The following is a 14526-nucleotide window of genomic DNA, read 5'->3' on the forward strand; positions in this document are numbered from 1 at the left end:
CCTTTATCTAGCCCCTATTTCTGCTGGCATTAGGGCCCTGGGTTCTTGTGACACTGCTATTCAGGGCCACCCTGCTTGTGCTCTATTCCTAAAGCTGGTAAAAATGGTTTCAACCTATTGTTCTACCTAACTTTCCTGTAAGGCCTTGGTGCACGGTGTAGAAAAATGCCCCAATAACATAGAAGTTAAATGTTATATGTGGGCTGGAATGTGTATTTATGTTACCCTCATAAATGACAAAAATATATGGCTGCCAAGAGCATCACTATGCTCTGGCTAAGCTGGGGTTTAAAAGCACTGCAGTGACATGACGGGGAAAAAAAGGCCTTCGCTTTGTACGAAAAGCTATTTTTCTATTTTAACAAGTAACTCTCATAAGGAAGGGTTCTTAATATATATAAAAAACTTGGCACATGCTCATGTTTAAAGGTGTGCCCTCACAGTGCTGAATGATCAAATGCTGCAGAATTAGGCCTTGGTATACTAAAATCCTCATCTGTATCTCCACCTAGGGAAATGCTAACAAAATGAATTGTTGTTTTCCTCTCAGTTTTCAAAACAAAATCTGATTTTTACTAAAGTATTTTGGGAAAAGTAACATTAAACATGCAATGTACTTTTTTCTGTTTGAGCCAAAGCTATCTTGGAACCAGTTTTATCCCTCATCCCACCCCCGGAGGCTCAGCATTTATTGCTGGCTGGAGTTAACGCCCATGCAATCCAGAAGCCGCTAGGCACAAGAAGGCAGGGATGTTGTCAACAACTGGCCACCTAACCAGGATAAGCCATCTGAGAGGAGGCACGAACAGCTTGTATAATAAAGGAGAACCTTAACACGACTTTTTTTTAGTTGTAGTTTGGGTTTAACAGGATCTGCTCAAGGGTAAGTTGACCTCATGTTTGACAGGGACACAAAAGGTGGAAGGAGTCCTGATTCTAAAACTGCTAGGTTGACCACCAGAGGAATGGAAGTTGCAGGGCAACTAGCTGGTGAGAGATCTACAAGCCTGAGTTGGGGACTTGAGGACTGCAGGAGAGACCAGGAGGATCTTTCCCAGCAGCTGGGGAAAAGTGGGTGTTAGCCATTTGTTACACATCTGGTGGACTGAGACAAGTTGATGAAGCTTTCCCAGGCACATCACATCTAAGGGTGGCAAGAAAAACACTTGTGTTCCTCTCTGAGCTTTTTACCACAGTAAAAACTGTCAGTGGGGCCAGCAAAAATGGTATCTGGCTTACAGCTTCCACCCTTCCCCCATTAAAAGAATTTGAAAGCCAAAATCTATTATCAAAGTATCTTTCCTGGTCAACCCAGTTTAAGTTTTGGTGTCATTCTCTTTGTTTTTCTCATAGTCATTGTTTCATTCTTGTTACTCGTCTTCACATTGCTGAATTCAGTGTTGAAAAAAAGATGGGAGACTCTTATGTACCTTGAGATTTGAAACAGAGCAGATCAGAGTTGCATGCTATCATTATTGTTGTCAATGAATGCATGTATTAATTTGTCTCAGGCCTCTGCTATATCTCTTCTTCCTACACCCATGTGTTCCCTCATGTGTAGTACTGATCCGACCACAGGGCCACCTGCTTCCACTTTGCCATATTATGTACTCTGTTTGACTTCCAAGTCATTTCTGTGCATCTTCTGGCTAGCACCAACGTCAGGTCATGAAATGTATTTTCAATTTTCTTTTTGCTAGTTCATGACTTTAAGCTCAATACGTACACTTCCAGCTTTAGGAGATCATTCTTGTCATTAACAGTGTGTATGTCTACTGTGCACCATTATTTTACTATTTCCAGACTGGTCCATATCATGTGGTAGAAGCCTAACTCAATATATTTGCAGCTGGGGAAATGAGTGGTAACAGAGGAATAGAGTCACCCTTTCTTCCATTGAGTAAGAACTATCCTACACATGAAATTAACTGTTAGCAATTTGAACCTCATATTGCTAGACCCTCTGGTGACTGTCTCAGTATAAACTACCATTCAGCCTCTTAACTTCCTTTTCTGTGTCGTCTGGCCACTCCTCAAAGACCTTCATCGCATTTGTTGTTTTGTCATTTATTTACAACAGTATAGTATCTGTGTACAATGATATATGTGTTACTTCCTCAATGATAATGCAGTATTTCTTGCATTCATATTTTATTTTATTGTGTTTGCAATGGGTTGAATTGCCATTACAAATATCAGTAGGAAGGTGCGCGCACATCTCTTGTTCCTCTTCTTATGTTGCACGGCTATGACATAGTCCTGTATGGACCATTACTAATGAGTGAGTGTACAACACTCACTCACAACTCACTATATTGACATAAAACTCTAACTTTTGCAGTGCGGCAAAAATCTTTCACAAGCTGATAGTCAAATATTTTTTAGATAACTGTTGCCAATAATCAGGTTGGGTGAGTGAATTGGGAGTTAATTCTAACTTATGAAATATGTTAGACTTGTCAGCCTTAGGGTGGCCATTGCCCATACTCTACTTTTTTCCCCGCTTGCCTCATATTTTTGCTGATTATTTTTGTTGGCCTTAGGACCCTAAGCACTTTACCAATGCTGACCGGTGCTAAAGTGCACATGCTTCTCCCCTAAATGTGGTAACATTGGTATATACACAATTGCATATTTAATGTATTTGTAAGTCCCTTGTAAAGTGGTATAGCATTTACCCAGGGCCTGTAAATTAAATGCTACTAGTGGGCCTGCAGCATTGATTGTGCCGCTCACTTAAGTAGCCATTTAAACATGTCTCAGGCCTGTCACAGCAGAGCCTTTGTGTGCAGTTTCACTGCCACTTCGACGTGCCATATAAAACCCGTTGCCAAGCCTTAAACTCTCCTTTTATTACATATATGTCACCCCTAAGGTAGGTCCTAGGTAGCCCATAGGGCAGGGTGCTATGTAAGTAAAAGGTAGGACATGTACTTTTAAGTTATACATGTCCTGGTAGTGAGAAATGGCCGAATTCATTGTTTTCACTACTGTGAGGCCTACTTCTCCCACATGCTAACATTGAGAATTTCATAATACACTTTTAAGCTGTATTTCCTAAATAGAAAGGAGTAGATGCATCATGTTTCATATCATTGGAATGGTATTGATAAATCCTCTTTACTGGTAAAGTTTGATTTAACATTACTATGTTAGAAAGTGGGCATTTCTCTGCTCTTACAGCTCTGTGTGTCTGCAGCCTGTCTCCAAAACATGTCTGGGGTGGGTGACAGATACACTTTGTGGGGCTGTCTAGAAGAAATGCACAAACACAGGAATGGTGGGTGTGACAGAGAACTCATCTGCATTCTGATAGCTTTTCCTGGGCAGGAAGAGGGAGGGGGTGCTGCCACTTATACCTGAATAGGCAGTGCCTGCCACCGCACAAAGGGCTGATTACCCCCTACTGATAGTCTGGAGCCAGGGCTGAGGAGGAAAGTATACTTGTGCACTTAAAAACCATTCTTTGAAGTCACCCCCACTTCAAAAGTACATTTGGGTATAAGTACTGGGTCGCTGATCCCACCAAATCAGTATACTGCCGGTCCTGTGAAGAACTCTGACAACCAGAAACCACAGTTTTAACATTGGTGATCAGCAGTGAGCATAGGAATTGTGTTTGTGCTATACCATATAGTAATTTGTGCCATACCATATAGTAATTCAGTGTTTACTACAACGCTACACCAAGACCATTTCATATTTTTTCTCCCAGATTGTCTTTTTTACTTTTCTGATAAAGTATGTCTCACTCCAGAGAAGCAGGACCTGCAGGAATTGAGTTTGAGCTGGCCAGGTTAGAGGTCTACACTGTGCTGCAGCTGAAAGATTTCTGTTAGTATTTCCAAGTTTCTAAAAAGGCTCCACCAGAAAGCCTTGAGAGCCTGGGCAGAGACCCAGTGTTCAGGTGTTGAGATCCAAGAAGAGGAACTGGAAATTCCTGAGGAGGAGTATGATCTGATTCTTGAGTCTAATATGGCTCTGGAACCACCTATAGAGAGAGCCAAAAGCTTGCCAGAAGCAGTAGTGGTTTTCAGACCAAACAGCAGTCTCCCCTCTGGGAACCTGTCCCCAGAGGGGCTGGCAGACTGGAGGGAGGAAATGATACTCAAGCTGGAGCTTGCTAAATTGGAGCAGGCTTGAGAGGAAATGAGGCTGGCCATGGAAGAGAGGAAGGATACCCATGAGCTCAACCTCAAGGAGCTGGACATAAGAGCCCTGCAGGTGGGGTCCCACAACAGCAATGGTGGCAGTATACCTGCACTGTCCACTGGTGAGAGTGCAGATACCCAAGGATTTGGTGCCCAGTTACGTGTTTGGGGATGACATAGACAAGTGGTTTGCAGCAGACGGAGTGGCTCTAAAAGTGCACAAGGTCGCAGAGGAGGTCTGGGGTGGTAGTTTGTGGAGGTATATGCTCACAGTGGGAAGGGACACGCTCCTTATACTAGAAGAAAGGGCCGGGTTCTCATTCCCCATCTGTCCACCAGAAGAAAAACTACCCTGATAAAAGTCAGCAACCTAAAACTCTCAAGTGCTATGAGTGCTTTGAGTATGGACACTACTGTTGTCTATATGTTTGTTGTAGGTTTTACATGTTTTAGTCATATATTGTATTTGTCTCTATATTTGAATATTTGTTATATGTTAGGATTTGGTTTAGGGGGAGTTTCTTGTACAATTTTTGATTATATTTTGTATGAATTAGAAGATTTATGTATATTTATGGTTTGATTATTAAAGAATTAAAAAATAAAAACATTTTATATATTATTTAAGGTTTTCTGTGTTAGATTAAGTTGTCTTTTCATATTTATAGGAGAGAGATATACCTTCTACTTATTGTACTACAAAGGGGGTGCCAAGCGTCAAAAAAGAGCATCATCCCCCACTGGAGGAAAGGCTCCAGGGTGGCTAGTGTTTTGCTGGGGAGGGGTTTGTCCCGGTAACTAGGAGGGAGTTTAGTGGGGTTTCACTACATCCCTCGGTGGCAATGAGATGGTTTCTAAGTTCCATGTGCCCTCAAATACCTGAAAGTGTAGGCAATGGGTCACCATCAATGGGCATGGTGTTGAGGCTCTGAGCGATACAGGTGCCTGCATGTGTTCCCAGAGCAGGTGATTGCCAATGCATTCCACAAGGTTTTGGTGGCTGACAACAGAGAAGGGTCACTATCCTGTGGCCCTTATTCCATTTGAGGAGAGGGGGGGGGAGTGTTTCAGGATTTCTGAAGGCTGCTGTGAGCCCTGTTATGCCTGTGGACTGTTTGCTTGGTAATGACCTTGAGCACACTGTCTTGCAGAAGTGGAGTTTAAGGTTCACGTGGAGATGTTGGGATTACCGGCTTGAATCTGTGCTGCAACAAGGTACTGGGCTGCCCAGGATGGTAGTCAAAAAGGGCTGCAGCCTGGAAAAATGGCCTAGCCAGTAGCTAAGAAGGAAGAAGCTGTGGAAAACCAGTCCCTGAATGCCCTACCAGTCAGTGGAATTGTGGCACTTGCGGTGGCTGCCCCTGAATCCACTGAGGGAGACATTGCTTCCCTTGGTGCCTACACTTGCTGGATGACATGTAGAAGAAGACCTCACCAGGGAGGTGTTCTGTAGGGCACAAAGGGAGTGTCTAACCCTTGAGGGCATGAGACAACAGGCTGAAGCCCAATCAGCAGGTGATACCTCTGGGAGTTATCACATTTACTGGGAGGACAACCTCCTTTATTGTTAACCTAAAGCTCCTGTGCATGGCACATCAAGTGCCCTGGTGGTCCCCCAATGCAACAGGGCCTTCCTACTGGAGCTGGCTCATGAAATTAACCTGGTAGGAAGCCCGGGGCAAGACAAGTGATTTGCAAGGCATGTCCCCCAGTTCTATTAGCTCAAGATCAAGAATTCATCATATGCATTCTGTGGAACTTGTCACCTGCCAGACCAGTGGGAAGACATGGCATAGGCTTATTCCCCCTTAATCCTTTGTCTGCCATTTGCACACCCTTTGAGTGAGTGGGGGTCGACATTGTTGGGCTATGGATCCCCAGACTGCATCAGGTTTAACTGGTTCTGGTAGATCATGCCTCTAGGTACCCAGAGGCAATCCCTCTGAGGACCACAACTGCACCTACAGTGGCAAAGGCACTGATAGGGATTTTTAGCCAAGTGCCTTTCCCTAAGGAAGTTGTGTCTGACAGGGGCATACACAGTCAATGTGGAAGGAGTGTGAGATAACCTACAAGTTCTCCACTCCTTACCACCCACAAACAAATGGGCTTGTTGAGATATTCAACAAGACACTAAAAGGCATGATTAGAGCCCTACACAAGGCCTTGAGGAAAAGTGGGATATCCTCTTGCCATAACCGATGTTTGCCTAAAGGGGGGTACAACAGAAGGGAGTAGGCTTCAGCTCCTTTGAGCTTCTGTATGGGTACTCTGTCAGATGACCTCTGAGTTTGGTCAAGTTCCCAAGAAGATACCCCGGGATGTAGTGAACTACATGCTGGCCTTCAGGAGCCAAATGAGTGGTATTACAAAAATTCTAACACTGTGGAATTACAGTCTGGTCTGAAAGTGTTGGTTATGGACCCTGTGAAAGCTAGGTCCCTCCAGGACCTTTTGACTGGACCCTATGATGTGATTGAGAAGAAGGGTAAGGCCACCTACTTGCTGGACCTTAAAAGACCCCCAGGCAACCCCAAGGATGTTCCCCATCAATCGCCTTAAACCCCACTTTGAGAGGTCTGAGCTCACCATGCTGCTGGTGACAGTTGGAGAATAGAAGGAGGAGAGTGACTCTCTCCCTGACCTTTTAGACTCCACATAGAAAGATTAGTCTATGGAGGGAGTAATTCTCCCCCCCCCCCAGTCTAGCTCCTGAACAACAGAGAGACTGCCACCAAGTGTTGAGACAGTATTCCTCTCTGTTCTTCCTTACTCCGGGGATCCCATGATTTGGACACCGGGGACAATCTCCCTGTCAAGAATAAATCTTACAGGTTGTCAGGTAAAGTGAGGGCAAGCGTGGAGAGGGAAGTCTTTTGTGGGTGATAGAACCCTCCAGGTGCCCTAGTCCAGTCCTTTGGTTCTGGTACCAAAAGCTGCCCCACCAGGCACCACTCCTCAACTGAGGTTATGTGTGGGTTATAGAGGGCTAAACTCAGTGACAAAAACAGGTGCTCATCCCATCCCTCAGGCTGGTTACCTGATTGACCGATAAGGGGCTACCCAGTACTTAAATACCTTTGATCTTGCATCAGGGTACCTGCAGATTGTCCTAACAGAAGGTACCAAGGAGAGGTCAGCCTTCTCCAAACCAGAGGTCCACTACCAATTTTGTGTGATGCCCTTTGGTCTCACAAATGCCACTGCCACCTTCTGTAGGTTGGTGAACTAGGACCTTGCTGGTATGGAGGCCTTCTCAACTGCCTATCTGGATGGCATGGCTGTCGTCAGTAGCAACTGGAAGGACCACCTTTTTCACCTCCAGGAAGTGCTTCAGGCTCTGCAGCCGCAGGCAAGCTTGACTAACAAGGCCATTACGTGCCAGAAATGGCAGAGGTCTGTGGTGTACTTGGGATACCTAGTGGGCAGGGGTAAGGTGCAGACCCTCCAGGTCAAGATAGAGACTATCATGGCCTGGGAGCCCCCCCAAACACCAGCCTTAGGTCAGAGCATTCTTGGGCCTCACTGGGTACTGCAGGAGGTTTGTCAAGGAACATGGCACCATTGTTGCCCCTTGACAGAGCTGACTTCTAAGAAGCAGCCCAGAAATGTGATTTGGACAGCAGCATGCCAAAAAGCATTTGATTACCTGAAGCAGGCCATGTGCAGTCCCTATTCTCAGGGCCCCTGACTTCTACAAGGAGTTTATTGTTCAAACAGATGCCTCAGAACATGGCACTGGGGCAGTTTTATCACAGGTGAATAAAGAGGGCCGAGACCAACCTGTAGCCTTCGTTCATGGAGGTTACTCCCCAGGGAACAGGGGTGGGGAGCTACAGAAAGAGAAACTTTTGCTGTGGTTTGGACAGTGAAGAAGTTGAGGGGGATACCGATTTGGCACTCACTTCCTGATTCAGCCTTACAACAGGCCCATCAGGTGGCTTATGCAAATGAGTCTCCAATGGAATCCATGGATTAGGAAACCTACTTTTGACAGGAAACAAACATCCACATATTATATAACATTTCTTAAATGAGTTCCATAAGTAAGTAGTCTGGCTGGTCAATTGTGGGCCTTAAACTTGTGCACCACACACCAAAACGGTGTCCCGAAATAGGGGAAAAAAAGAAACAAGGTTCTTACCCACTTTAGTTTATTGCCTCAACTCAATCTCCAAAGATAGCATGAGCAACCTGCAGGAGATCCCCTGGAGTGAGATATCAGAGAGTTTAAATACAGATGCAATATTGGTGTTTCCATTGCAACTGTGTAGCTGGTAAAGGGAATATTGGTATATTGATTAGGTGCACATACAGTGGTAAGTTTATTGCGGTTTCACAAAAACAGTGATACTCTTTTCAGGAGAGAAGTGCCCCTTCCCCTTCATGTATGCTGTAAAAATATTCTTAAGAGCAGGCACTGCTCCTTTAAGGAAAACAGGCTGCATTGAAAAATATAAAAAAAAATTTAAAAAAAGATTGCTTTATTTAAAAGCAGTCACAGACATGGTGGTCTGCTGACTCCAGCAGGCCACCATCCCTGTGATTTTAGCAATTCCCAATGGGTCGCAAACGGAGACTTTCCTCATTAATGTTCACGAGGTAGGTCTATTTGAGACCCACCGGGAATCGCAAATTGTGTCAAAGACACATTTGTACATTGGTGTTTATGATTACCAAATAGCGAATCGCAAAAATGTGCTCTTTGGTAATCGCTAATGATTACCTTTGTTCATGTGGCCCAAGTACCTTAAATCCATGTTTGCAGAGCGTTGTGGGATATCACGTTGAGGATGCGGCATGCAGCAGCAGTTCAGAGGAAGCAGCGGGCATCATTGTCGAGAATGCTGTCAACCGGGGGCTTTCAATGCGAAGGCTGCGTTGAGGATGCATCGTGCAGTGGTGATTCAGAGGAAGCTGTGGTCTGGGTCGCGAGGTCCTGCATCAGGGATGCGTCGCACAGCAGCAGTTCCAAAGCAGCTGTGCGGAGATGAGTCACAGGACCACAGCTGGGCTGTCGGAGCCCCTTCAGGCCCATTTCTACAGGTTCACAACTGGGATGGGCACCACTTGGGGGGTAGAACTCACGGAAGACAGAGCCCAGGCACTGGGTTCAAGGTGGTTGGAGCCTTTTCTGTCCTTGATGCTCTGATCAGGAGGCCCACCAACTAGTCCTTGGAGTTACTCTGCTAGTCTTGGGTTTAAGATGCAGGTCCAGTCCTTTCTACTCAGGCAGCAGGGCAACAGAGTAGCAGTCAGTCCTTCTTGCAAAACAGCACAGCAGTCCTTCTGAGTCTTCCACAGGTCCAGAGGTATACTGAAGAGTTGGGTCTGAGTGTCCAATATTTATACCTGATGCTAGCTTTGAAGTAGGAGAATGTTCTGGAGATGTTCACCCCCAGAGGTGACTGAAGTTTCTTGCTTACCTGTCATGGGCCCAGCGTGTCTGGGGGCACAAAAGACTAGTGTCAGATCCTTTGTGAGTGCTAAGGCAGATCCTTTGTAATGGTGTAGGTGAAGCTCCTCCCCCTTATCAAATCAGACCTTGCTCATGCTGCCAACAACTATTCCCCCTTTGTTTCACAGTCTGCGAGAAATACACAAAGACCAACTGCCAGCTATACCTAGTCATGTGACCCAGGATGCTGGTTGCAGGCACCAAATGGATAGCAGAAGACCATGCCAACTTTTCTAAAAGTGAAATTTTCAGAATTGTCACTTAAATCCGACTTCACCATTAAAGACGGTTTAGAATTGCAATACTTTAGACACCAAACACAAGAGTCCTCCTTGCTTCCTACAGAAAATTACCACTTATTAAATGTAATAAGGTAACCCAGTGTTATCCTGAGGGAGAGACAGGCCTTGCAGTCGTGAAAAACTAATTTAAGAGTTTTTCACTACCAGGACATGTAAGGCTTAAAAGTGGATATCTAACTTTTTAAACATGGTGCACCCTGCCCTCTGGGCTATTTAGGGCTTACCCTAGGAGTGACTTATATGTATTAAATAGGAGTGGTTGGGAATGGCAAAATGTTTAATTTGCCAGGTCGAAATGGCAATTTAAAACTGCACACACAGGATCCAAAGAAAGCCTCAGACATGTTTACAAGGCTTCTTAAGTGGGTGGGCACAAATAGTGCTGCAGGCCCACTAGTAGCATTTCATTTGCAGACCTTGGGTACATGTAGTACCGCTGTACTAGGGACTTAGACATAAGTAAATTAAATGTCCCAATTTGGTGTAAGCCAGTTTCACCATGTTTAAACAAGAGAACGCAAGCACTTTAGCACTGGTTAGCAATGGTAACGTGCACAGCATCCTAAAAACCAACAAAATGTGTTCAGAAAACAGGAGAGTGAAAAAAAAAAAAGATCCGCAATGACCCTAAAGAGAGGGCCAAGTGCGATAAATGATACATTAACTTGATTGCAGGAGAACTGACCTGAGGTGTAATCCGAACCATAGACCACCATCAGCTGTCACCATGCCTCGAGGGTGAATACAGTCGGAGCAGGTTGTCTGTCTGTAATTGTATGGAGGTCGCTGTCTTTTCCCAATAATTGGCCAGATATTGTGTCTCCATCTGCAGAATCTACTTCGTAGTCCGTATTCGGCCTGTGTGAGCTCCTATCCATTGCCATGCATACTGCTGCTGTGCTCCTCCCTCTCCTTCTGATCCTCTTCCATTGATGGTTATCTGTTTTAGATGGGGTTTGGGTTTTGTACACAGTCATCTTTTAAAGCTTTGTGATTGGAGTCCTGTCTTTAATCCAAATCCTGCACATCTTTGGGAATCATGCAGAGTTAATCATTTTGATAACCATTTAAATTTGCCAGAAACGTTAATATAACCCATTGCCACTTCACTACTGCAAAGTAACTTTGGAATATCATCACTTTGTCGTTCTCTAATGCGAAGTGTCTAGCTTTTCTGGCCCTGTGCAGGATAGTGCCTTTATCCCTGAAGTTGAGTAATAGAGCCACAGCTGGTCTCAGGGTGTCCATGGGAGCAGTGGTCACACAGAGATTCTGCTCTTTTGTTTTTATAGACAATTGAGGATGCTTGTGGCACAACTGTCTTGACCAACCGTTTTCCAATAAAGTTGACTATATGAGCTTTAACAATACTTTCGAAAGGCCCACAACCTTTACATTGTTACCGTCTGTCCCACCAGAGTTTTCTGCCCTGTGTTCTAAGATCTGCATCTGCCCTAGGAGGTCTAATTGATGTTTTACCAACATTTCTCTGGCTGGGTGAGGCACTTTTCGTTGATTCATTTTCTTTAATTCTACCGCAGAGGTTTAGTTGGTCATCACGCAACAGACCAAAACCTATCACTACTGTAGAAAAATTACTTTCAAGTGTTTTCCTCGATATTCCGAAGGCTTATAATATTGTGGCCGGCTTATCGCTTCTTGCCTTTAGTGGGGCATTTCCTCCTTCTGACATACTGCCTGGTGTCATTTCAATGTGAGTATTGGTTGTTTCTGATCTCATTTTCTATTCAGAGTTCTGCCCTTTATCTTTTTTCCCTTTACCCATTGCCAAACCAGGCTGTCCCTCAGTTCTAGCTGTGGTGTCACATTGATCAAGTATTTCTGTGAGGTATTGCAACAATAATTATCTGCTTTCAGTGCTGCTGTCAGTTCTCAGGGTTCTCGAATATGAAGCTGTCCCTGGTTCATCATACCAGATGACAGCTTCCCTGTGTTTCTAGTGCCTTGCTTACTACTGGATGGGGGAAGTCTGGGTGCTGAAGTGGTCTAGGAGATGCGAGAGAGAGAGAGAGAGAGAGAGAGAGAGAGAGAGAGAGAGAGAGAGAGAGAGAGAGAGAGAGGAGAGGCAAGAACGTGCAGTTCTAATCTTTAAACAGTGTGTGCTTCCCAGTATTTAACTGTTGAGATGCCATTCACACCCTCCCTTCTCGCCTCTCTGCGTGGCAGCCTTCAGTTGAGAATGTAGCGTTCAGAGGCCTCTTGTCATGCACATTCTGTTACCTCAGCAGGTCACACGTTACAAAGGTAAACCCTTCTGCTTCAGGAGCCACTCCTTTGGCTCAAAGTGGGGTGGGGGAGCAGGGCTGCTTACCCTGTGTCTGCTGGTCTGTTTATTCTCAGTGCTCTATGCTAGCGCTGAATGTAGGTGGGTGGTGGAAAGGGGATTGTGAGGGTGGAACCCACATAATTCCATCAGAGGAGCACGCTTCTAACTGATGGTGCCTTCAGTGTTTCGGTCACTTAATCCATGTGTCAGACCCTGCCGTCTCTCCTTCTGCCACTTCCTCTGGTTCCAGGTCTTGCTGACTTACATCTTTCGCCACACTATGCCTTGCTTTCATTGCAGTATTTTTTAGCCTGGGACAGACCTGCTCATCCCTACTGGTTGAAGGTATCTGGGTCTGTGGCTCAAAGCTTTCTGCACTTGCCCTCTCGGTTTGGGTGATCATTCCGATGTGTGGAAGGCTTGAAGTCAGCCTTTCAGTCTTCATTGTCGTTTCTTTCCCTGTCCTCTGGTCAGCCTCCGTTGTTGGGTATTTCACTTGTCCTTTGACTCAATTTCTCCCAGATCCACCTAAAGAATTCTGGTCTTAATGGGTGGGCAACGAGGAGCTTCCACACGAGTCATCCAATGCCATGCTCAGCTCGCTGGACCCCAATATGTATTTTCACTTAACCTTAATGCTTCGTGAAGCAAGCCATGCCCCTTCTGAAAGATTGGTTATCTCCCTATTCTGCCACTGATTTTTATTTGCTTTCATCTTGATTGTATTGTCTCTTAAGTATTTTGTTATACCTCTATCATTTGTGTATGCAAGCCAGATTCATGGTTTCTGTTGTGAATTAAAAACACTTCTCCCTACTGCATGGATAGCACCTACCACTCATTATTCATGCACCCAGAATTTTTCTCTCTTATCTTTCTTGTCATTTTTCAGTTTTTGTATTATGGTTCTTTATCTGTTTTACCCTTTTATAAATGTCACTTGTACTTTCTAATAACACAATAGTGATGAAGGACCTGTAATGGAGCCCTGGAATGTGTAACACAGCTGTATGTATGGTCCTTGAACAGGGCATGGTAAATTATTTCAGTTTTAAAGCTTCCTTGGCTATTGTGAAAACTCCAGGATTCTGTTGGTTCACAATTGCCTTAGATACAGGTGATTTGTGGCTCTTGAATGATCTTTAGTTTATCTTAATGTATCCTGTGCTTATTCTTGTTGCCTGTCCACTGTGGTCTGTTGCTCCTTGCGTAGATATGTAGCTTTGTGTCCATCATTGTGCAAACTACGAGAAATATGATTGGGCTGGTGGGGAGCTATATTTTACTCAGTTCTGCTAATGTTTTCTTTCTTTTTATCTAGTGGACCAATGTGTTGCTTGATTTGAAGAATAAGGATGCTCTCTGGGGGTTTGTGTCGGGTGATGGTGCTCCTCCAATCACACTTCACATTGGAGATTACAACATGGATGGGTTTCCAGATGCACTGGCCATTCTTAGGAATACATCAGGAAGGTATGTTTACAACAGTATTTATGGATTGTTGCTAGCAATGTCAAATTGAATTATGAGTAGCACCTCACCCCCTTTTGTTTTTAAAGATATAATTATTATTTCCCGGTATATAAAAAAAAGTCTCCACATTTTGTTCAGGATGCATTTTTTCCACTGCACAGTTGTGTGACTTATACTATTTTAGTATATATCGCATGTTACCCTGTTTCGCATTTCATGAGCATCCATGCAGATTGTTAAAACCATACAGATCACAGTGAGATAAGGAGAAGGAAGAGACAAATCTTGAACAGCAACAATAACCATTGTCCAAACGTAGCACATACCAAAACAATAAGAGAAAACATAACAAACCAATCTGGGTCCAAGGGACTCTCAGAGTTATCTTGGACTTGGGAGCTCCCCTTTTGGGGCATATCTTTTTCCTGTGCTTACATTTGAGATCATCGCCAGTGGCTCACTGCTGGCTGATGAACCTAGTAGTGCGCATGCCCCTACTCTTAGAGGCTGTGGCTGCCCGCTTGAGAGTTAATTTCTTCTTCAGCATTTACATATTCACATTCTGTCAATAAGGCATTCCATGGCTGCTGTCAGTCAAAAGCTGTACCCACGCTTATTTCTAGGTTCTAATACCTGAAAGTCCTCTCATTGCTCTTCATGATTTAGTTTACCCTGCATCTAGACTTTTTTACTTGGCAATAAATTTGTCTTGGGAAAAGAAATGTGGACATGCTCAAAAACAGGAGCAGAGCTGGTACCAGGAGTCTCCAAACCAGCTCATGTTTCTCAAACCCACTATCTTATGTACAACAATGGTATGGATTAAAGCAATCCGACAAGCAGAAAACTCCAGTG

At 44.5% G+C, this 14526-nt stretch overlaps 1 protein-coding gene across 1 annotated transcript in view; it reads left to right on the forward strand.

Annotated features, from left to right (window-relative positions):
* The window catches only part of ITFG1 (integrin alpha FG-GAP repeat containing 1), a 936956-nt gene that overhangs the window by 540487 nt on the left and 381943 nt on the right, over nucleotides 1-14526 (forward strand). Inside the window, exon 10 of the mRNA XM_069216605.1 lies at nucleotides 13520-13671. Within this exon, the coding sequence (XP_069072706.1) occupies nucleotides 13520-13671 (152 nt within the window). The remainder of the gene's footprint in view (nucleotides 1-13519; nucleotides 13672-14526) is intronic.

The sequence above is a fragment of the Pleurodeles waltl genome, chromosome 12, assembly GCF_031143425.1.
Source record: "Pleurodeles waltl isolate 20211129_DDA chromosome 12, aPleWal1.hap1.20221129, whole genome shotgun sequence".
Taxonomy (NCBI): Eukaryota; Metazoa; Chordata; class Amphibia; order Caudata; family Salamandridae; genus Pleurodeles; species Pleurodeles waltl.